The 21,973-nt window shown below is 53.2% G+C and overlaps 8 protein-coding genes across 8 annotated transcripts; 6 read left to right on the top strand and 2 right to left on the bottom strand.

The window, feature by feature from the left end:
• Positions 1 to 1,386: 1,386 nt before the first annotated feature.
• MAA_08975 (uncharacterized protein) lies at positions 1,387 to 2,532 on the top strand (the record flags this gene model as incomplete). The annotated part of the gene is made up of 1 exon (XM_007826973.1): positions 1,387 to 2,532. One exon carries the CDS (start codon positions 1,387 to 1,389, stop codon positions 2,530 to 2,532), a length of 1,146 nt encoding a protein of 381 aa, XP_007825164.1.
• A 738-nt stretch (positions 2,533 to 3,270) lies between these two features.
• On the bottom strand, positions 3,271 to 4,746 carry MAA_08976 (Thiolase; the record flags this gene model as incomplete). Its single annotated transcript, XM_007826974.2, has 3 exons — positions 3,271 to 4,273; positions 4,362 to 4,434; positions 4,695 to 4,746. 3 exons carry the CDS (start codon positions 4,744 to 4,746, stop codon positions 3,271 to 3,273), a joined length of 1,128 nt encoding a protein of 375 aa, XP_007825165.2.
• Positions 4,747 to 5,298: 552 nt separating this feature from the next.
• MAA_08977 (U5 small nuclear ribonucleoprotein component) lies at positions 5,299 to 8,518 on the top strand (the record flags this gene model as incomplete). The annotated part of the gene is made up of 5 exons (XM_007826975.1): positions 5,299 to 5,318; positions 5,390 to 5,538; positions 5,597 to 7,737; positions 7,794 to 7,881; positions 7,953 to 8,518. 5 exons carry the CDS (start codon positions 5,299 to 5,301, stop codon positions 8,516 to 8,518), a joined length of 2,964 nt encoding a protein of 987 aa, XP_007825166.1.
• Positions 8,519 to 10,182: 1,664 nt separating this feature from the next.
• Positions 10,183 to 12,141, top strand: MAA_08978 (Glucose-methanol-choline oxidoreductase; the record flags this gene model as incomplete). Its single annotated transcript, XM_007826976.1, has 1 exon — positions 10,183 to 12,141. One exon carries the CDS (start codon positions 10,183 to 10,185, stop codon positions 12,139 to 12,141), a length of 1,959 nt encoding a protein of 652 aa, XP_007825167.1.
• A 738-nt stretch (positions 12,142 to 12,879) lies between these two features.
• MAA_08979 (short-chain dehydrogenase) lies at positions 12,880 to 13,662 on the top strand (the record flags this gene model as incomplete). The annotated part of the gene is made up of 1 exon (XM_007826977.1): positions 12,880 to 13,662. The coding sequence occupies one exon, from the start codon at positions 12,880 to 12,882 to the stop codon at positions 13,660 to 13,662; it is 783 nt and encodes a 260-aa protein (XP_007825168.1).
• A 256-nt stretch (positions 13,663 to 13,918) lies between these two features.
• On the bottom strand, positions 13,919 to 14,387 carry MAA_08980 (Cyanovirin-N; the record flags this gene model as incomplete). The annotated part of the gene is made up of 3 exons (XM_007826978.1): positions 13,919 to 13,939; positions 13,994 to 14,133; positions 14,231 to 14,387. The coding sequence occupies 3 exons, from the start codon at positions 14,385 to 14,387 to the stop codon at positions 13,919 to 13,921; spliced, it is 318 nt and encodes a 105-aa protein (XP_007825169.1).
• A 3,243-nt stretch (positions 14,388 to 17,630) lies between these two features.
• On the top strand, positions 17,631 to 18,786 carry MAA_11308 (chymotrypsin B1; the record flags this gene model as incomplete). The annotated part of the gene is made up of 4 exons (XM_011413296.1): positions 17,631 to 17,757; positions 17,840 to 17,870; positions 17,964 to 18,153; positions 18,217 to 18,786. The coding sequence occupies 4 exons, from the start codon at positions 17,631 to 17,633 to the stop codon at positions 18,784 to 18,786; spliced, it is 918 nt and encodes a 305-aa protein (XP_011411598.1).
• Positions 18,787 to 19,597: 811 nt separating this feature from the next.
• Positions 19,598 to 21,484, top strand: MAA_11307 (uncharacterized protein; the record flags this gene model as incomplete). Its single annotated transcript, XM_011413295.1, has 1 exon — positions 19,598 to 21,484. One exon carries the CDS (start codon positions 19,598 to 19,600, stop codon positions 21,482 to 21,484), a length of 1,887 nt encoding a protein of 628 aa, XP_011411597.1.
• Positions 21,485 to 21,973: the final 489 nt, after the last annotated feature.

Genomic DNA, 21,973 nt, shown 5'->3' with positions numbered 1-21,973 from the left:
AAGGTGCTTGGTTTTCCTTAGGGCCTTGTTGGCTTAGGGGGTGTTAAGGTACTAGTTGGTGAAGAGTGTTTTGCCGTAGGTCTCTTCGGGGTCGGTCGCAAAAGCCAGGGGTAGGAGTTGAATAGAACGTATCGCTGGCACCCTCCATTGTCCTTTTGAAATCCCCAAGGACAGCAAAAATATTTGCTAGACTCCCCAAGTTCGGGAAAGCTAATCTCGTCATGATTGCACATAGGGCCACGTCGGTGATATTCATCGTCAGTGCAAAAGAATCCTCGAAGTTCGCCATGGCGTCCTTTCACTGGATTTTTCCAAAATGTAATGGTTCTGTTGTCACAAGGGTCGACATTATCGGAGCAACGTGTCGAAAATTTCGCGTCTTTCAACCTTGCTCGGCTTCCCCGTTTGTCTTCCCCCATTTCATACATAGGTCGCCCATAGTTGATTTCATCTCTCGAGGGGTGAGCCCGAAAAAGAGAGTTCCAGGTGGCTTTGTCTCGGCTTCCACTGGCGGCCCGGTCGAAAACCTCTCCATCGCCGCGTCGTTTAAATTCCCTTTCCCAGTGTAATTTCGCAGAACTAAGCCCAGCCAGGATAGCAATAATAATTAAAATCTTCATGCTGAAGTGACAGGATGATAGTTGAAGTAGCGTAAAAGATTGTAAAGCGGGTGTAGTAGTGTGTATTGGGAACGCTGAGAAGACACTGGTCGGAAATATGCAAGACATGAGAAAGGGAAGAAAGGGTTAAAAGGGCTTACGTTTAATATTTAACTGTTATTATCAGACTAGTGCTACGGCCTGATCGCGCATGACAAACCATTACTGATCTATCGCTAGCTACAGACTCTCAGGCGCAATCCCCCCTTCTCTTAGCTTGCAGGTTATAGTCAAGTCAATACGACTAGTCCGAGCCTGGATCCAGTTATGCTCAGCTGTCAAGTACATGAATAATGTGCTCAGGCGTCTCGACACTTGGCTGCCGCCTCACCGGAGGGATATTCGTCGTGTGCGGCTTCCCAGCCAAGAAATTAGACTCGGGCGATATTATCTGACGTCTAAGCTTCGTCTGCATAAGCACCAAACCACTAACCAGTTTGGGAGGTTATCATGACTTTCCCCCGAAGTAGCCGCCCTTATCAGTGCTCTGTAATGTCGACTGTAATTTAATATGCATGACGAGTAACCAAATTCGGGCACACGATCAACAACCAAATTCGGACACACGACCAACAAGACCAAGGTCAAGTATATATTTCATGCCCGCGGTCACTGGTTGTAGAAGCATCACCCTCTCTAAGCAATCTTTCATGTTTGACCAACTCTTCTACAGACCACTCACTTCATCTGGCCCCGAATTCGCAATACACATCACCAACCACCAACCATGATTCCAATCGTTTTCCTGTTTTTCATGAGCGCCACCTGTCAAGAAATAATAGGCAACATATCAAATGGCGAAATAAGCAAACTCAAGTCTCACATTATAGCAAAAAGGCCAGATTTAGTTAGGACTGAACTCGATGCTGCGAAAGACTTCGCGGACCGCTATGCGCAGGCAAAAGCCGAAAAGCCCCTGCCGAATATCACTTCCATCAAAGCCATCTGTGGTTGTCCAGCCAATGACATGTTTTCGTTGGCTTACGTCTTCAGAGCTGCCGGCGATAAGCCCAAGGTTGACTTCATACCCGTCCAAGACACCGAGCCGACCTACGGTGATGTACTGCGCCAAACGACTACAATCGCCACCGACACCTTCTCCTGGAAGTGGACACATGCGGTAACACTTAGTATTACAGTTGAAGTTTCCTTCGGCTTGCAAGAATTTGGGCAGCTATTCCGGTTCGCGGTAACCCGATCAACTACAGATACGACCGAACACGGCATAACCACCACGCGGACAACACAGTTCTCGGATGGAAGGACGTATAAATGCCGCAATGATCACCGATGCCAGCTCCAAACCTGGACATTCACAGCCGAATACGAAGGGGACTACTACGAGATGCCAGTAGCCGACTTCAACTGTCTCGCAAAGAGTGTTAAATGGAACTATAAATCCGGCGCATCTCGCCAACTGGCCAACTCGTCAAAGGTGTCTTTTGCTAGCCTGCTCGGCAAGGAAGACAGCTGGGATCGTTTGGGCCAACGCTATTTCACGACGCGCGACAGGAAAACAGGAGAGCACATGGCCGAGGCACGTGGCCAATGGTCAAATGTTCTCGGTGTTGACTTCCCACCAGACTCGGTGGAAATTGTTCCCAAGAACAAGAGTATTGGGCGTGGCCCGGCCACATTTCCCATCCTGAATGACAATGGGGAACCCTACCACGTCACAGTCTTCTTTGATTACTCCGTCGTGAATAGCAGTACCGTGAATGGCAGCAGTACCGGCAACCACAAGCGAGACGTACTCGATGGGGATTTGACTTCCGACGACGTGGAGCTGGAAATATTTGTTGTGGACACGAATATTCCTCATTATGACGTGGACACTGTGTTGCCGAATGGCACGGTGATACGGGCCAAGTAGCCATGTCCTCGTCAACCGATCATGGGGCATACGACAAGCGAGCCCGATATGCTCAAGGGTCCCCGTGGTTCTATGATGACCACATTGTTTTTTTTTGGTTTCAATGTTGTAGTCGATTGTGGGGTCAGTGGTAGAGCAAAATTGGTACGTTATCTGCACCGTACAAGTAATGGTACGGTGCCGGCTGGCTGCCGGCAAGGTTACATGTACATAGTAGTGCCAAGGTGGTGCCAAAGACAAAAAAAATGCACTAGACCTCATATAATACTTGACATCAATGATCAATTTACATGATATCAATTGATTTGATGAAGCTTTTTTTTTACATAATGTAAAAAAGGGATTTACGGGGATCAAATTCACGACTTCAATTACAGATTATAATGACTGTCACAAACTAGCTGGAGAAAGCTGACTTGCAGAAGCAAAAATCACGACGGCGAATAGCTGTGTATTGGTATGAGGTATTAAATGCGAAACCTAGTTTCCTGTGTGCCCTATTACATCCCACCCCTTTAAGAAATTCACGTAGCAAGACGACATCCAGCAGGGAAAACACGCCGGTGGAAATTCAGAGAAATTTCTGCATCATTGAATCTATGAACATGTGCTTAACTATCAACATGAACTTTTAGTTAAATATCTTCCAGCAGAATGCTATGCCGTGACGCCTATCGGGGAGTCATGTAAAAGTCGTTACAGCCGCGACCCGTGGGCCATTGAATGTGGTTCCTCTAGTCACTGCAAGTTCTCAATGACCAGCGCGGAAGCGCCGCCGCCGCCATTGCAGATACCTGCACAGCCAATCTTGGCGCCCTTCTCCTTGAGGACCGAAGTCAAAGTGGTGATGATGCGGGCGCCAGAGCAGCCCAGAGGGTGGCCGATGGCGACGGAGCCGCCAAAGACATTGACCTTGTCGGCATCAAGGCCCAGGAGCTTGATGTTGGCAAGGGCAACGACGGAGAAGGCCTCATTGATCTCGTAAAAGTCAATGTCCTTGTCGGTCAGACCAGCGTGCTTGATGGCCTTGGGGATGGCTAGGGAGGGGGCAACGGTGAAGCGCTCAGGCTCACGCTCGGCGTCACCCCATCCGAGAATCTTGGCAATCGGCTTGACACCAAGCTCCTTGACCTTAGCCTCGGACATGAGCACCACCGCAGCAGCGCCGTCATTGATGGGGGCGGCGTTGGGGGCGGTGATGGAGCCGTCAGGCTTGAATGCCGGGCGCATAGCCTTGAGCTTTTCCACATTGAGGTTCTTGACTTCGTCGTCGCGCTCAACCTTGATGGGGGGCTTGCCACGGCCGCCCGACACCTCGACGGGGACAATCTCCTTGAACAGACCGGCCTCGGTGGCAGCCTGTGCTTTCTGGTACGACTTGATGGCGTAGTCGTCCTGAGCCTCGCGGGAGAAGTCGTTGTCGCTGGCACACAGCTCTCCCTGGAGACCCATGTGCTCCTTCTTGTAGGCGTCGGTCAGGCCATCCTTGAGGACGCCGTCGATGAGGGTCTGGTCGCCGTACTTGGCGCCGGTACGGAGGTTGGGCAGGTAGTGGGGGGTGTTGGACATGGACTCGGTACCGCCAGCAACGACAATATCGGAGGTGCCAAGCATGATGTTCTGGGCACCGAGGATGATGGCCTTGAGACCAGAGGCGCAAACTTTGTTCACAGTGGTGGAAATGGTGCTGTTGGGGAGGCCGGCGCCGATGGCACACTGGCGGGCGGGGGCTTGGCCCAGACTACAGATTATCAGCCATGCCGGAGACTTGTAGGGAAAGCTGCGTTCGTGGAGGAGAGAAACTTGTGCGTATCGAGTGGGAAGCATACCCTGCAGACAGGACATTGCCGAAAAAGACCTCTTCGACCTGCTCGGGTTTGATACCGGCACGCTCAACGGCACCTAGGAGTGAGGGGTCAGAAGTTGATTTTAATGGATGGAACGACGGGGGTGTAAAGAGGTACCTTTGATGGCAGTAGAGCCCAGCTGAGTAGCGCTCAAGCTGGAGAGGGAGCTATTGGGGGGAAAGAGATTGACATCAGCATGGCAAGACACATAATATCAAGTTGTGTTGACTGTTGGCCGTGGGCGGCTGGTCTTCACCAAGGCCACCTCGGAGCAAAGTCGGCGAGGGGTAGTTGAGCATTACCCAAGGAACGAACCGACGGGGGTTCTGGCAGCAGAAACGATGTAGACGGGAGGAAGACCAGACATGGCGGTAACCAAAACTTGAATTGGGTTTGAGAGATAAGCAAAAGTGAAAAATTACGGCGAGTAGAAAGATCGAGCTTGATTATTGACGTGGTGGGGAGCTCAATCAATTGCAAAAGCTAAAATAACGCTAAGGCGGGAGGTGAGCAGTACATTATGTAGGGTCCAGATGCTACCAGCGATTCTGCGGTGGACTGATGTCAAGACAAGTAATGGATCGAGCGGTGGCTGAACCGGGTTTAGCGCGGATACCGCCTTGTTCAGATGTCGAGGTGAGCATTTTACAAGGCAAATGTAGTACTCCGTAATGACAGGAAGCCCCCACCTTCTTCACCTTGTCCCGCTTGTAGTTGCCCGAATGAACTACCCGGGACAGAGTACTCCGTAGGGATACCAGCAATCTTATCGCGATTGACGATTAGCACGTGACGCGACCAAGCTGTCGCCAAAAAATGTCAAGCTACGACATAGCACCATCGCGGCCGCGACACCAGTCACTCAACGCGCGCCGACAGTCCATTGATCGCAGGCGCTCGCAGCTTGCCGAACGGAACAATGGATGACCTTTACGACGAGTGAGATTTGCCTCCAGAAAATCCTGTGTCCGCCACACCCCGGCCTCAAGACACTGACAACCACATTCTAGGTTCGGCAACTTTATTGGGGAGGAAGCGGAATCTGAGGACGCGTCCGAGGCAGGTGTCGAACCGGGCGCTGAAGCAGGCGACTATGTCTACGATGATGAGCCTGAAGAGACTGGGGGAGTGACGGGGACTGAGCTTATGGAAATTGATGGTTCGTGCAAGGGGACCCTTCTCAGAACTGATTGATAACCTGCTAACCAGAGAGGCAGATGGGCCGTCCAATGCCGTTGTCCTCCACGAAGACAAGCAGTACTATCCGACTGCCCAGCAGGTATATGGTGAAGATGTCGAGACACGCGTAGAAGAGGAGGATGCGCAACCTCTCAGCGAACCCATCATCGCACCCGTCGAACAAAAAAAGTTCAATATCGAAGAAGCCGACCTACCTCCGGTATTTTTTGATCGCAAGTTTATGACCGACTTGATGAACTTTCCTGAACAAACGCGCAATGTGGCACTAGCTGGACACCTGCACCATGGCAAAACTTCATTCATGGACATGCTTGTTCTGGAGACTCATGACATCGCAGAGAAGCTTGACAAGCGGAGCGGACGAAAGCGCGACGAGAAGCTACGGTATACCGATGTTCACATTCTGGAGCGCGAGCGAGGAATCTCGATCAAATCATCACCCATGAGCCTAGTCCTGCAGAGTGCAAAGGGCAAGTCGCACCTGGTCAACCTCATTGACACTCCTGGTCATGTCAACTTTGTCGACGAGGTCGCAGTCGCCTTCAGATTGGTCGATGGCATATGCTTAGTCGTGGACGTTGTGGAGGGTGTGCAGGTCAACACGGAGCAAATTATCAAGCATGCTGTTTTGGAGGATATTCCTCTGACGCTCATCATAAACAAGATGGACCGCTTGATCTTGGAGCTTAAGCTGCCACCCAAGGACGCCTATTTCAAGCTCAAGCACGTTGTTGAGGAGGTCAACACGGTGATTACCAATGCCGTGCCCGCAAAAGCCTCGGAGAAGCGGATCAGTCCTGAAAAGGGCAATGTTCTCTTCTCCTGCACCGACCTCGGCTGGTGCTTTACTCTGCAGTCCTTTGCCAAGATGTACACTGATACATACGGTGATGTCAATACGGATGACCTTGCTCGGAGGTTATGGGGCGATGTTTATTTTAACCCAAAGAAGCGATCATTTACGCGAAAACCCGTTGAAGACCGTGCAGCGCGGTCATTTGTTCACTTCGTTCTCGAGCCCATATACAAGCTCTTCACACAGTCCATCAGCGCCCCCCCCGAGGACCTCAAACTGGTCCTGGCGTCCCTCAACATCCAGTTGAAGCCTGCACAGTACAAAGCAGATGCCAAGGACATTTTGAAGGCCGTCTGCCAGCAATTTTTTGGCCCATCCACAGCATTTGTTGACATGATTGTCCGACACGTCCCGTCGCCGATTGAAGGCGCACAGAGACTTTTGGAGAGGGCATACAGCGGCCCACTGGACACCAAGGTTGCAGGTTCGATGAAGGCATGTGATCAGGATGGCCCACTGGTGATGCACGTTACCAAGCTGTTCAACACATCAGACGCCAAGAGCTTTTACTCGTTTGGTCGTGTTCTGAGCGGCACTGCGCGACCCGGCATGTCGGTGCGAGTGCTCGGAGAGGGTTATTCGCTGGATGATGAGGAAGATATGACGACTGCCACTCTTGGTCAAGTCTTTATCGGCGAGACCAGGTACAACATTCCCACAGACGGTGTGCCAGCAGGAAATCTGCTGTTGGTCAGCGGCGTGGATAACTCAATAGTCAAGTCTGCGACTATTGTAGCCCCCAAGTTTGAGGATGACGAGGATGCGTACATTTTCAAACCAGTCACACACTTTACCGAGTCCGTTCTCAAGGTTGCGGTGGAGCCCATTAACCCGTCGGAGCTGCCCAAGATGTTGGACGGGCTGCGAAAAGTGCAAAAGTCGTATCCTCTCATTGATACGAAGGTGGAAGAATCCGGTGAACATGTCATCCTGGGAACAGGGGAGCTCTACATGGATTGTGTGCTCCACGATCTGAGGCGGCTGTATGCCGATATGGATATCAAGGTATCTGATCCTGTGACCCGCTTCTGCGAAACAGTGGTAGAGACGTCGGCGACAAAGTGCTACGCCATCACACCAAATAAGAAGAACAAGATCACCATGGTTGCGGAGCAATTGGAAAAGGGTATATCGACGGACATTGAGACGGGCGCCGTCAAGATTCGGGATCCGATTCGCAAGACGGCCAAATTTTTCGAGGAAAATCACGGTTGGGACAAGCTTGCGGCGCGAAGCATCTGGGCTTTTGGGCCGGATGACATGGGGCCGAACATTTTGCAAGATGATACTCTGCCTGCCGAGGTGGGTCGCGCATCCTTGATCCGGTTCCATTTGGATACATGCTAACAAAACTGCAGGTCGATAAGAAACTTCTCAATACCGTCAAAGAGTCTATCCGGCAGGGATTCAGCTGGGCCACCAGAGAAGGCCCCCTCTGCGAAGAACGTAGGCTGCACCCCCAAACTCATCCCCCCCTCTCTCGGCGTGGTCTAGGACCTGCTACTGACTTTGACCAGCGATTCGGAATACAAAATTCAAAGTGACGGACGTGTTACTAGCAGGAGAGGCCATCTCCCGCGGCGGCGGCCAGATCATTCCCACGTCGCGACGCGCATGCTACTCGTCGTTCCTCATGGCGTCTCCACGGCTGATGGAGCCCGTGTACGCCGTGTCGGTGACGGGGCCCGAAGACTCGCACACCGAGGTGTACAATGTGCTGTCGCGACGTCGGGGCCATGTATTGTCCGACGGCCCCGTGGCCGGGACGCCCCTGTATCGCGTCAACGGCCTGATTCCCGTGATTGACAGTTTTGGGTTCGAGACGGACCTCCGGATCAAGACGCAGGGCAGCTCCATGGTCAGCTTGGTGTTTGATAACTGGAGTATTGTACCCGGCGACCCATTGGACCGGGAGCAAATCATCCGGCCGCTGCAGCCGGCATCGGCACAGGCGACAGCCAGAGATTTCGTGCTCAAGACGAGAAGACGGAAAGGGCTGAGCGAGGATGTGAGCGTCAAGACGTTCCTAGAACCGGAGTTTTATCAGAGCTTGATGGAGAGCGGCATGCTGGGGGATGCATAAGGTTGACGCTTGGGGCGGCCGGCAACCATTTTTGGCAAAACAGCTACTTGTAGTTTAATGTAGACAAGGGGCGTTTGAATTCAGGGGCACTATTGTTTATCGTGTAGTACATGCAGCATGGGCACGGAAGATGGGCGCATGGACGGGGGGGTGTTTGCGAGGCTCGGTCTCGTAGACGGATTACAGAAGGCCTGTACATTGCAAACCACGTTGACGCTTACATGCTTAGTGGCTAGTAGCCCATGTGTGCGAATGGGTGGCAAAGGTCCCTAGATTTTAGGCCGTAAAGAATATTTGCGTCGTGAGGCGACAGGCGGCACCACGTGAAGATTGAAGCGCGGCGCCGCTCGCAAGATGCACCCTAAACGAGGTACATGTACGGAAAGCGTCATACCACGGACGCACGTAATAATGTCTCGAGCCTTTGTCTGCATCACCGGTCGTTGCCGGATCCCTAGGTCTCGCACCTCGCCCAATTCGTTGCAAGCGCTGCTGCCGCGGCGTGACGGCCCATTAAATTGATGCCTGCGGCCGCTCACGCTCCGTCTGCGGCTGAGTGTCTGTAGTATGTACTACCAGACGGACGGAGCAGACCTCCGCGACTTGGACGAGGTCACTGCGCACATAGTGATCGGAGACATCCCGATCAGCACAACTCCGTAAAAGATCGGATAAGATACGCGACTCAGTCAGTTGCGGCAATCTTCTCCGCTACGCACGGCGCTTTGCCACCGATAGACGACACACGTCTGGCTGCCCGTGTAAACATTGCCACTGCAGCCCATAATTCAATCCCATTCCCCGGTATTTTTCTGTCCCGCCCAACTCTAATCGTCTCTTTTCCCAGCGCGTGGCTTAGCTAGCAAATGACCAAGGTTGCATTGGCAGCGGAGGCAAGGCGATAATCCTTGCTCCTGTCGAGGCGCCGCCCGTGGTTCGGATGCATCCCAGGACGGAAATGGCATCGTCCGCCTGGGAATTCCAATTCTTCCTCTATCTCCCATGACAGCAGGCGCCCGTCTGTGCATAGCCGAGGCTGGCATGTCCCTGTCTCTGTTTCTGAAGCCGCGCCGGGCAAGCTTGTGATTTGCCTGAAGGGGGCTGGATCCGGAAAATGTGCCTCACGTCTCGTGATTAGCCTTTGCTGCATGGACCGACGATCGGGCGGCGGCGGCGGCGCGCGGGGACACAGGGCTGGGACCCATGGCGGCGGATGGCATCATGGCCAAGAGGTTACCGTCGTGATGGGCGGCTCTTCTGGGCATGCGGAATGTCGGTGTGTGTTTGTTGTACGATTTGCCCACGGACACGGAACGTGGGCTCGTGCTTGGGGATAAGCTATTGACCACGCCTGGCGTTGGGGATGGAGGCACTAGCGGGCTGGTCTAGCTGCCTAGGACTCTGGTAGATTATCACGACCCATGCGTGTGGTTGTATTGCCACCCTTGCTTTATACATGGACTAACCGGGCGTGGGCGACGCTTGCGACGCGATGGCTCGTAACGGAATGTGCGTCTGAATTGGCAAGCCACTGGTCGTAGCGTGGGTGAGTATATATACGACTGCAGATATAAATATATATATATACACATGTAGATGCGCCGTTCCGATTTCTTGCCAACCACGAGACCATTCTTGCGGCGTATCAACAGCAGCAACCAAAGATGATGATGCGCTCCTCGTGGCAAGCGGCCCTCGCCGGCCTCTCCCTGCTGGGCTCCCTCGCGGCGGCGGCCAACCTCACGGGCTACGAATACGTCGTGGTCGGGTCCGGGGCGGGCGGCGGGCCTCTGGCCGCGCGACTCGCGCTGGCCGGGCACAAGACGCTCCTCATCGAGGCCGGCGACGACCAGGGCAACAACCCCAACTACACGGTGCCGGCGTACTCGGCACGCGCGTCCGAGGACGAGAAGCTCGCGTGGAACTTTTACGTGCGGCACTACGCCGACGACGCCCGGCAGGCGCGCGACTACAAGACGTCGTACCGGACGGCCGAGGGCAGGCTGTACACGGGGCTCAACCCGCCGGCGGGGGCCGCGGTGCCCGCCTCCGAGATGCTCGGCACGCTGTACCCCCGGACCGGCACCCTCGGCGGCTGCACCGCGCACAACGCCCTCGTCGCCATCTACCCGCACCGCTCCGACTTTGAGTACGTCGCCTCGCTGACGGGCGACGCCTCCTGGGCGCCCGACAACATGCGCAAGTACTTTGTGCGCATGGAGAAGAACCGCTACCTGCTGCCGCTGCTGGCCAAGGGCCACGGCTTCGACGGCTGGCTGGACACGGAGCGCGCGCCCATCACCCTGCCCCTCGAGGACCCCAAGCTGCTCAGCCTGATTGCCGGCGGCAGCTTCGCCCTCGGCAACTACTCGCGCCTGCTGCCCAACCTGCTCGACGTGGCCCTGGGCGACGCCAACGAGGACTCGGAGTCGCGCGACCGCGACGGCGGCTACTTCCAGATCCCGCTCTCCGCGGGCGACGGCCGCCGCTACGGCTCGCGCGAGTTTGTCGTCGCCACGCGCGACGCCAAGAACCCCGACGGCTCCAAGAAGTACCCCCTCGACGTGCGCATGAACTGCCACGTCACGCGCGTCGTCTTTGACGAGTCCGGCGACGACGAGCCGCGCGCCACGGGGGTCGAGTTCCTCGACGGCGCCTACCTCTACCGCGCCAGCCCGCGGTCCGGCTCGGCCGCCAAGGGGATCCCCGGCTCGGCGACCGCCTCCAAGGAGGTCATCATCGCCGGGGGCGCGTACAACTCGCCGCAGCTCCTCAAGCTCAGCGGCGTCGGGCCGGCCTCGGAGCTCGCGCAGTTCGGCATCCCGCTCGTCAAGGACCTGCCGGGCGTCGGCACCAACCTCCAGGACCACTACGAGGTGGCGGTGCAGGGCCGGCTCCCCTCGGACTGGCGGTTCCTCTCGGGCTGCACCTTCAGCGACGACAACGACCCGTGCCTCGACCGCTGGCGGCGCCCGGGCCTGCTCACCGGCCGCGGGGCCTACGTGTCCAACGGCTTCGCGGCCGCCATGCTCATGAAGTCGTCGGTCGCGAGCGAGTACGACGCCTTCCTGTTCGGCGGGCCCGTCAACTTCCGCGGCTACTTCCCCGGCTACAGCTACAACATCACCGCCGACCACGACGTCTTCACCTGGGCCATCCTCAAGGGCCACCCGCGCAACACGGCCGGCCACGTGCGCCTGCGCAGCGCCGACCCGCTCGACGTGCCCGACGTGCTGTACAACTACTTTGACACGGGGAGCGGCGACAGCGCCGCCGACCTGACGGCCATCCGGGAGGCCATTGGCGTGGCGCGCGACGCCTTTAGTCGCCAGCTCGTCGGGGTGGACGAGGTGCTGCCCGGCGCGGGGGTCCGGTCCGCCGCCGAGGTCGAGGCCTACGCGAGGGACACGGCCTGGGGGCACCACGCGTCGTCGACGTGTCCTATCGGCGCGGACGGCGACCCCATGGCCGTCCTGGACTCGAGTTTTCGAGTGAGGGGCGTCAAGGGCCTGCGCGTCGTGGATGCGTCTGTTTATCCTAGGATTCCGGGGACTTTTACCGCGCTGTCGACGTACATGGTTGGCGAGAAGGCGGCGGATGTTATTTTGAGCCAGAACAAGTAGGTGTTGAGTGTGGTGGTGGCGTGGGATCTGTATATATTTTGGGCGTTTTATTTTCTGGCCAGCTTGCAGGGTTGTAGGAACATTGAAGTTTTGAGGGTTTTAATGTGGACAGGCGCGGCTGCTGATTGGCTGATGATTATGCCGACTGGGACGTGTATTTTTGACTTGAGAAACAAAAACATGGCACCTGCAAAAGAAACAATGCTAGCTCCTATTTCTATAGTCGATGAGAATAATCTTGTCAAGAGATTGATATTCCACCATTTGCCGGGAATAGATCTCCCTTGGATTATGCAAGCTGGAATCTCACTACGGTGCTGTGAATGTCTAAGACAGGGCAAATCGTCTATGACTCTATGGCGTCGTTGGATCCTGCCATGACACATACATGATCTCTGAAGTGATCATGTACTCGAGGCAGCTGGTCCACTTGTCTGCTGGATAATTTTTGACCTTGTCTGCGCCTGACCTGGGTCGTTTCCTTTGTTCGAATTTCAAAGTCAGTGACGTCAACACCAAGACCCAGACTTTATACGAATTCGATGACGAGGCCAGTTCAGTCTGCTGCCAACGATGGCCGCCGAATCGGTAAAACGGCAAACGCCTCACCTTTTTCCACCGAAAGAAAGTCAGCATCTCTGCGTCATAAATAATCAGTAAAAAAGCTAAACGCCGCACCATTTTCACCGACAACAAAGTCAGCATCTCGCGTCATAAACACAAATCAATTCCCCAGCCATGCCAAAGCTCCTCGACTTTCGCTGCGCCGTCATCACCGGCGGCGGCGGCGGCATCGGCAAAGCCATGGCCCGCCACCTCGTGTCCAAGGGCAAGACGGTCCTGCTCGCCGGCCGCACAGAGTCCAATCTACAGTCGGCGGCCCGCGACGTCGGCGCCGCGGGCTACTACCTCCTCGACGTGGGCAAGACGGCCGACATCTCGCCCTTTGTGGGCCGCATCACCCGCGAGCACCCCGAGCTAGACTGCCTGATCAACAACGCCGGCGTCCAGCGGCCCCTGGATATCCTCCAGGACGGCGACTTTGTGGCCAAGGCCGACCAGGAAATCGACATCAACGTCCGGGGCCCCATGCACCTGACGCTCGGGCTGCTGCCGCACCTGCAGACCAAGCCCGGCGCCGTGGTTATCAACGTGTCGAGCATTCTGGGCTTTGTGCCCTTTTCCGTCATCAACCCCGTGTACAATGGCACCAAGGCGTGGCTGCACTTTTGGAGCATGAACCTGCGCACGCAGCTGCGGCGGGCTGGGTCGGGCGTGCGCGTGGTCGAGATTGCGCCGCCCACGGTGGCGACGGACCTGCACCGCGAGAGGGAGGACCCCGACGATAACAAGAAGGAGAAGAATGCGCAGGCGCTGAGTGTGGACGAGTTTATGGGCGAGGTGGCGCGGAAGCTGGAGAGGGGGGACGAGATGATATCCGCGGGGGTTGGGAGCGACATTGTCGAAAAGTGGTATGGGATGTACGGCGCCTTGTATGATGAGGCGGCGTCCAAGAAGTAGCAGTGTCTTGTTGTTGGTGGTGTTGCTGAGTGGTTCCTCGTGATGGGAGCAAGAGGATACAGAGGTGACGGCCTGACGAATGGATTCCTCCACTTTGGGGAGTGAATTGGGTTGTGATATTGGCAACTCTGGCTCTAGCTTGCTGGAATACTGGCTTCTTGTACAATAAATGAGGGGCATATCAACCATCACGGCAGTAAAATAAAGCATTGCATCACAAGGGACAAGCTTGGCAGAGAATCAGCGGTTCTATTGACTAGTCGTCCTGATTTATGTACTGCGAATTTGTTAGTTTCCGCCTCTCGCAACCCCCGTAAGGAGAACAACTCACCACCAGCCGCCCGTTGTCGTTGCCAATGCGGTCATTCAGATTGATGCCCTGTCGCCCGCGGGTTCCCTCCTCAATCATGTTCAACTCAGCGGTCAGCATGGTGCCGTCCACCGAGATGTCACCGGCAGATTCAGAAAAGTCTATCAAGAACGAGCCGTGTTGTCAGTCGTCTCTACTTGCACACCACCGGACGCAAACAGGATGGCATGTGAGTGGTAGGTAAAAAGCAAGACTTACTGACGCCGTTCCAGACGAACCAGCCGTCCGAGTTGCCCACAAAGTCGTTCAGATCAATGGTGGACTCTTGCCACTCGTCGTCGCCGTAGGCGCACTCGGCGTGGAGGATGTGGCCGTCCTCGAGCCAAATGTTCCGCGAAGACTCGTAAAAGGACATGTTGCGCGTGTTTGCTGATGTGTGAAGCGGGGGACGGTTGGGAATTCTTGGTCGGCGGTGTGATGCTCGAATGTGCGGGAATAAGGCGAATCCAACCGCACTTTTATATCAAGCCGAGAGGGGGCTTCATGTACGCCAAGACGCACCCGCCCGCATAGACTGGATCCTTTGTGGCTATGCATCTCATGCAATGGGCCATGAGTAACGGGTTTTTTTGTCTTTTTGGTTTGCAAATACTACATGGCGTTTGTGGCCCCCGCATGGAACTATTTGGTGTCGGTGCAGGCTGGCCAGACGTCACAGCAGCAAGCGATGGCCTGTTTTTTGACAGTGGGCCAGTACGTGGTTGACGATAATTGGGCTGTCGGTGTGTCATTTGCTGCAAAGCCGTTGATTTTGTTTGTCAGGAGGGGGGGGAATCGTGTTTGAGGTTGAGGCCTCCGGTTCTTGTCGCCGTGTCACACGGCCACGACCAAAACAAAGGCATCAGCCGCAAAGGTTGCACAACAACAAAGAAAGGCGTCGCGAGAGCCGCCGAGTCGGACCTTGGCGGTGGCTGCCTCGGGCCTGTAGGGCTCCTCGTTGTATTTATAGAGACCTTTGAGCCTTGGGATGTTGTCGGAAAACCAAGGACCTTTGCCACCTCCAAGTTGATGATTGAAAGGAATATTTGCACCACACGTTCCGAGCCCTCGCCGCGAGGGGGGCCGTGATGCCCGTTCTGGCCCGTCGAACAGCGGGGGGAGGCCCATGATTAGCTGAAACAAAGGTCTCGGCAGGAGCCGCCGCCAGCCCGCAGCGGGCCGTACCAGTACTTCTGGCGTCAACGGCTACGTGTACTGTGTGCAAGTACTCAGTAGGCACGGGCCAGTTGACAGCTCGGCGGCCTCACGTTGACCCAGCGCCTCTTTCAAGCTGCGCAGGGGGTCGCTCTTGCTCTTTGCGCGCCAAGGCCATTGGCTTCCGTCAAACGCGCGACCAGTCTTTGATTGAGTGCCTTGAACAAACGCCCCTGCCCGCGTCTCAAAATGACGTACCAACGTTGCGGATCCGAGCCCGGCTCCCTCAAACAAGTACCTCTAGGTACTTGTAGGCATTAAAGTTTTTTTTGAGTGCATAAAGACTGTGCCAATAGACGCCATGCCAAAGAGAACAACAGTTCACGGGAGGAACCAACCGTGTCCTATCAACTTCCGGAGCAGCTTGCAAAGAACCTCGAAAAAGACGAGGGTTCTATAGGTTTTTAAAAGCCAACCTCGGTCGTTTCAGCGGAGACTGGAGTTTGCGCGCCATCTATGCATGGTCAGTGCAGGTGATTTCTGCGATGAGCATGGTACAAGTCGCCGACATCGTCTTCCGTATGTTGTCAGATTGGGGCGCAAAACAACTGACATGCACCCAGCAACAATTGCAACTGATATCGGTGTGTCCGTGGCGAGATCCAAAGCCTTGCCGTGCATCTTGCCCACGCGCAGTTGGTACTGAATCATGAATGATGGAGGCGCCATTTTCTCGAAATGGCGTGTCCGGAGCCCAGAGAGGACGGAGGACCGCCGAGGTCGTGGAGTTGGAACTGCCGCAAGGGACAGTCTTATTCTTAATTTCATCCACCAAGCTGCAGACTTGTTAGATAGGCGCCTTGACTCTCCATCAAACTCGCAAACATACGATCCCAGTCCGAGCATGTCACGTAGACGAAAAGCCTCGTGACTTTTTGCAGTGAAATGTTGGCCTAGAGAGTCGATCAAATCCACGCCCGTCATCTACTCGTCGTGGGTTAGCTCAGCATCGCGGGCAAAGTCGTGTACGTGCCGGATCAAGCTGGTCATGATCTGCCGATGACGAGTTGTTGCGTTTGGCCCTGTGGTCTCGGTAACAAGTTTCGCAACATCAGGGTCGAATCTGCTGCTCTGATTGGAAACGTCATTGTATCTCATGGCGTTTGTCTAGTCCTCATGGCAAAAGCAGGACATGTAGAATTTTCTTCAATAGTCGACCGAGTAAAGTCTGGTTGTGAGGACCCATTGGAGCTTTGTTTCCATGACTTTGATAGCGAATTCGCAAGTATTGTAGTGGGATATGGCATTCTGGTGTTGGGCTGAAATATTGACTTTGAAAGTAGTTGCGCGTTCAACCAAGTCTTTGCTATGACTTGCGTGGATGGCCTAGAGTCCGTAGACCTTGATTTAAGACGGAAGTCCATGTCTGCGCCGGGAATGGAACCCTAGCTAGGGGCCTTTCCCAACAGAATGCTGGGCGCCATTTCTTGAAGATTGTTGAGAGGGGATTGATGATAATTCATTGTCTCGAAGCTGTCTACGTGGCCCGTTTATAAAGGGGCTACAGTCTCGGTTGCGTTGGCCGGGGGAGGCTGAATCACGACTCGTTACAACAATTAGGAGCTGTCGACTACAATCTATCCCCAAAGCGTCTGGTAGCTATGAATGACTTGATAACAAGGTTTATATAGATTATATACAGGGACTTCTTTATTAATTAAAGCACTTTTTATAAATAGCTGTTCATTATCCGGGTATACTAATTATAAATTTTATCACAACTTATATTAATAAGAGATTTTAATTAACTTATAAATTGTGGCCCCTCTGCCCCGCATATTATCAACAAGGCTAGTCCCAGTCATGTTCTTCAAAGTGCGTGCCAGGCAGACGAATTATTAGTGCGATAGCATTGAAATGCAATAGAGAATACGCGGTGCTTTGCTTACCACGCAGCCGAGAGGGCGGGCTCATCCATGTGTGCATGAGTCAATAGATGACCAAGACCCCTACATGGCCGCAAAAGTGCCATGCAATTCATAATTGGGCGGCTTCTCACTACCAGGTCTTGGGCCAAAATATTCACCGCGCCGCGGGTCACTCTTTACCCTCGTCATCACACTCGATGCTTCATCGCGCTACATGTGTCATGATTTCCGTCCCCGGACTCGAACTACCACTTAACAACTCTCCCCGGTCTTCCAACCCTGCTCCATCCCTACCGGTACGGCCGGCGGCGTGAATGACGTGCTAGCAGAGACATGAATTATATAGAATGCCGTTGTATTGTATGACTCGTCAGTCTCTTTTATTCGCGTTTATATAAGTGCAAGGACACCTACATCAAGCCGCTTGTCCCAATCATTCCCACACTTGCCATTAGCACTAAATACTAGCCTGCGCTATTATATCCATTTGCCTTGTACAAATCTCTCTTTAGCGATTTCCCACCGCCTCCTTTACAATGGTTCGTGTTATTACGATTACACTAGCCGCTGTGTTTTCTACTTTTCTAGTATCAGCGGCAACTATTCACAAGAGACTTATTGGCGGAGAATATGCCAAGGGCGGTGAATTTCCATTCATTGTTAGTATACGATAAGGCGGGAGTCATGTTTGCGGAGGCAGTTTACTAGACAGCACTACCGTTCTTACTGCTGCTTACTGTGCTAGATGTCTTGACTCTGTCAAAGCAGGAACACTGGTAAGTCTACTCCCCCTTTTGGCTGCCGAGAGGTCTCACACCTCGGCGTAGCCGGCAAAGGATAACAAGAACTAAGCTCATTACACAGGACAGTCGCCAGGGCGGAGTAGAAGTGGAGGTTGCATCCGCTGCGTTACACCCTCGTTACTCCTCGATCCGGCGTCATGATGATATTGCCATCTTGAAATTAGCAACTCCGATTGAGGAGAGCGACATGATTCGCTATGCAACGCTACCGGCCAGCGGCTCGGACCCCGTTCTGAATACCATTAGTCGCAGGCTGGTAAGTGCCATGCAAGTTTCGCAGTGTAGGATATAGTCGGAAAGAAAAAACGCTGACTAGTAGGCAAGGGGCTTGGACGGTCGCAACACGGGTCCTGCTGACAAACTCAGCAAGGTGAATATTACGATTCACGAGCGCGGCGCCTGTTCAGAGAAACTCAAATTGGGCGCGGTTGAAGACATAATATGCGCTGGCGACGATGGCAAGGATGCATGCGAGGGGGACAGCGGCGGTCCTCTTGTCGACCCCGTGACGGGACATGTAATCGGCCTCGTGACATGGGGGAAGTGCTGGGATCCTCCCACGGCATATGCCAGGGTCAGCAGCTACATCGACTTTATCAACGGATTCGTTGGAGGCTCTGATTCTAGTCCCCCTTTCAACGTAGAGCTTAAATGTCGGGATCTGGTTCAGTTGGTCGGGAATGCCACTGGCCCCGGTGACGCTGGCATTCCTTCGACCCCAACTGGGGAAGAGGAAGAGGAAGAGGAAGGCCCGACGGCTTTGGATGCTGTGATTGCAAAAATTAGGGAGCTGGCAAAACAATGTGGCTTGAAAGAAAACGAAAAGATGACTCCAGAATTGCAAAAGTGTGTTGCACGGTTATATCAAGAAGGTGTAACACGGCGCTGAGTGAGCAGTATCAAACAGCCAGAACGAGCTGAGACTGGGAGTTTAAGAGGTTACAAGTCAAGTCGCATGGTTCAGTGGAAGGAAGCAAGGTCAATGAAGATGTGGTATATCGAGTTGTTTTGCCTTGGTAGTCTGCCTTGCTAGCTTTAACATATAGTAGGCTAGGTGTCGACGGTGCTTGTTTTATGTTCCTTCCACTTAATGACGCATATTCGTGTCTTTCAGAGCAAATATTGGCAGAGTATCCTTCCAAAAAGATATTCTAGCCGGTTAATAATATATACACTCTCACTCTACTAGTATTAGCGGAAACGGGACCTATATATATGGAATCTAGCCCCTATAAGTTGAGCTATAAGCAACTTGATAAATGAGTTTGAAATAGGTATATACATAAACTTGCATATTAATATAAAAGTTTCATGTTTATATTAATAATTATAAACTATAATATAAGTAATTTAACAAGGGAGTAATAACTTTTATAATATTATAAACCAGGGTTATTATAATCTTATTTCTAAATAATATTAAAGATATAAATAATTACGTCTTTTATAGTATTATTAAATACTTTGCATAATAATTAGGGCCGCTAGTAGTTATACATATACACGTGATTCGCCCTATTTAACGCTCGTCTTCAGCGCAGCCTAACTTCCCGAGATCATGCATGCATGAAATCTCATCTTCCTTCCATTCCATCACGGCAAGTAAAATACAAGATACAAAATATATGTGTACCATCTTCTCACCTTACTTTCTTCCCTTATCCATTGAATGGACACATGCAGCCTTATTGCTAGACACTATGAGGCGCTCCCCAACACAGGGAAGCATTTCGGGACCGCGGATACCCTCGACTCATGGATCAAAGAGGCCAGAAGAGGCCGCCAATTTCCCGTATGCAATCCTAGATACCGGAAAGCCCCAATTCAGGCTACTTGAAGTACAGCCAGGCAAACCACAGAGCGAAATTGTAGGACACCTGTCCCACGCATGCGTCGACGAAAACCCCGGCTTTGAGGCTCTGAGCTACACGTGGGGAAGTCCTTCGCCAACATACGATATTTCAATCAACGGCTGTGCATTTCCGGTGGCTGGGAACCTCAGAAAGGCACTAGACGACCTGCGCTATCCAGACAAGCCGCGAATTCTTTGGGCAGATGCCATCTGCATCAACCAGCGTGATAGTGACGAGAAGGCGCATCAGGTAAAACTAATGCGAGTAATATTCGCAAAGGCGACTGCTGTCTGTGCCTGGCTCGACCACAGCGTGCAAGCTGGCGACTCTTCGTTTGATAGTCTTTGTTACCTGGATAAAGGCATCGAGCTCGATAGCTTCGCCGATCCAAGCTACTGGTATCCGGTTGCAGGTATATTCCGAAATCCCTACTGGCGAAGGCTCTGGATACAGCAAGAGCTCATTTTAGCAAAAGAAGTCACGGTTTACTGCCATCGGGATACATTCAGCGGGCACCAGCTGTTGGGGTTTCAGCAAAGAGTTAATCAAGCATATTTCCAACCTCGAGCACATGAAAGTCCATTGCTGAAGCTTTGCACATACATGAATGGCCAAGAGGACGTGGGAGGCGTGTCTATTCGTGAGCGAGACAACATGCCCCTAGGGTGCAAAACTTTTGTCGAAAAGAAACAGGTCCACGGAGTGAAGGATGACACCATCTCCAAGCCACCATTTTCATCATTGCTACAGTTATTCCTTCAGTCAGGTACTCTGAATATGACGGAGCCTCGAGACCAGCTCTATGGTATACTAGGGCTTATTCCACAGGCTGACGAGAGCCAGGTACGAGTCGACTACAACGCTCCGGTGGTCAAAGTCCACTCGCAGGTGTTTAGCATTTACCTGTCGAATCACAACAGTCTCGACTTTTTGTGTTTCAGCAGAAAGTCAGTCGATGTTGCTTGTCGAGGCGATACAATCCCGACTTGGATGCCCAATGCCCCTACCATTCATTGGAGCCAAGTGTATGCCAGCCAGGCTGCGGGCAGCACCACGGCAAGCGCGGCCTCTATTGATTCAGAGAGTCTAGTTCTGTCTGTCCAAGGTCTCTTGTTGGATAAAATCGCCTTTGTCGCACCCAGGCAAGACTTTGACAAGCTCCCAATACTGGAGTGGTTCTCAATACTGGAAAGCTACTGCACACGACTCTGGCCGAGTGATCCTCAGCGACCGCTGTGCGAAAAGAAACATGTAACGTTGCTTTTGTTTCCGTGGCTATCAAAGGAACGGTACCGCGAGATGTGGCAGGTGGACAGACCAACGTCGGAGGAGAGAAGGAGCCTGCTTCGCAATATACGTGGCATTGCGGCAGAGAATGACGGAAAAGACGAGTTGACCATGGGACATCTCGCACTCGGGACTACCAGTGTGTCCTGTGATAGATATGAGGCATTCGGTCCGGTATATACCAGTCTCTCTTGTCGAGTTTTGGCGGGCACGGAAAATGGGAGATTGGGCACCTTGCACCACAGCGCCAAGGCAGAAGAGGGGGATCAAGTCTGGATACTCCATGGATGCCGCATGCCGATGATTCTTCGGCCGGTACCTGACAGTAGGCGTTGGTTTACTCTCATTGGATGGATGTTGCTTCCAGGGGCAATGCATGGCGAAGCATTCTCGAAAGATGGGGGGCAGGATGCTTTGCACAGGAGCACAACAATTCAAATCGTATAAGTGGTTGGCTTTACTTGCTCCGCGTTTCCTATTGCCCATGACTTTGTGCTGTAAATATGCGAGTTTTCCCAGCATTACACATGAGCTGGCGTTGTCCTACGATGCGATCGCCCCTAGGGTTGGGTAACCCTAACCCTCACCTACCCTACGTATTGTATCTTTTTCAAGTACTTTTACTAGCTTTTATATTAGGGTTTCTAGTATCCCTTGAGATGGAGCCGTGTTTTGAGTTTTCCAAGCTGCGTAAATGATAAAATGACGCCCCAATGTGCTGCAGAGGACTTTTGAAGCCGTCTTCGCTCACGTCTTACAAGTACACGTTCTCTTGCCTTCTCTGCCTTTGGGGCATATTTACGAGGCCGGCCAGGCCTATTGGGAGTCTCTAGTATTGCCATCACATTTCAAAATAATTCAAGCACCACACATAAAAGCAGATGAACGCAAGTTTATGTGCATCAAGTTGCCTACACCTTGCATAAACTAGCTTCC

Source organism: Metarhizium robertsii (genome assembly GCF_000187425.2).
Source record: "Metarhizium robertsii ARSEF 23 chromosome Unknown MAA_Scf_6, whole genome shotgun sequence".
NCBI classification, from domain to species: Eukaryota; Fungi; Ascomycota; class Sordariomycetes; order Hypocreales; family Clavicipitaceae; genus Metarhizium; species Metarhizium robertsii.
This window is presented reverse-complemented; position numbering and strand designations above follow the sequence as displayed.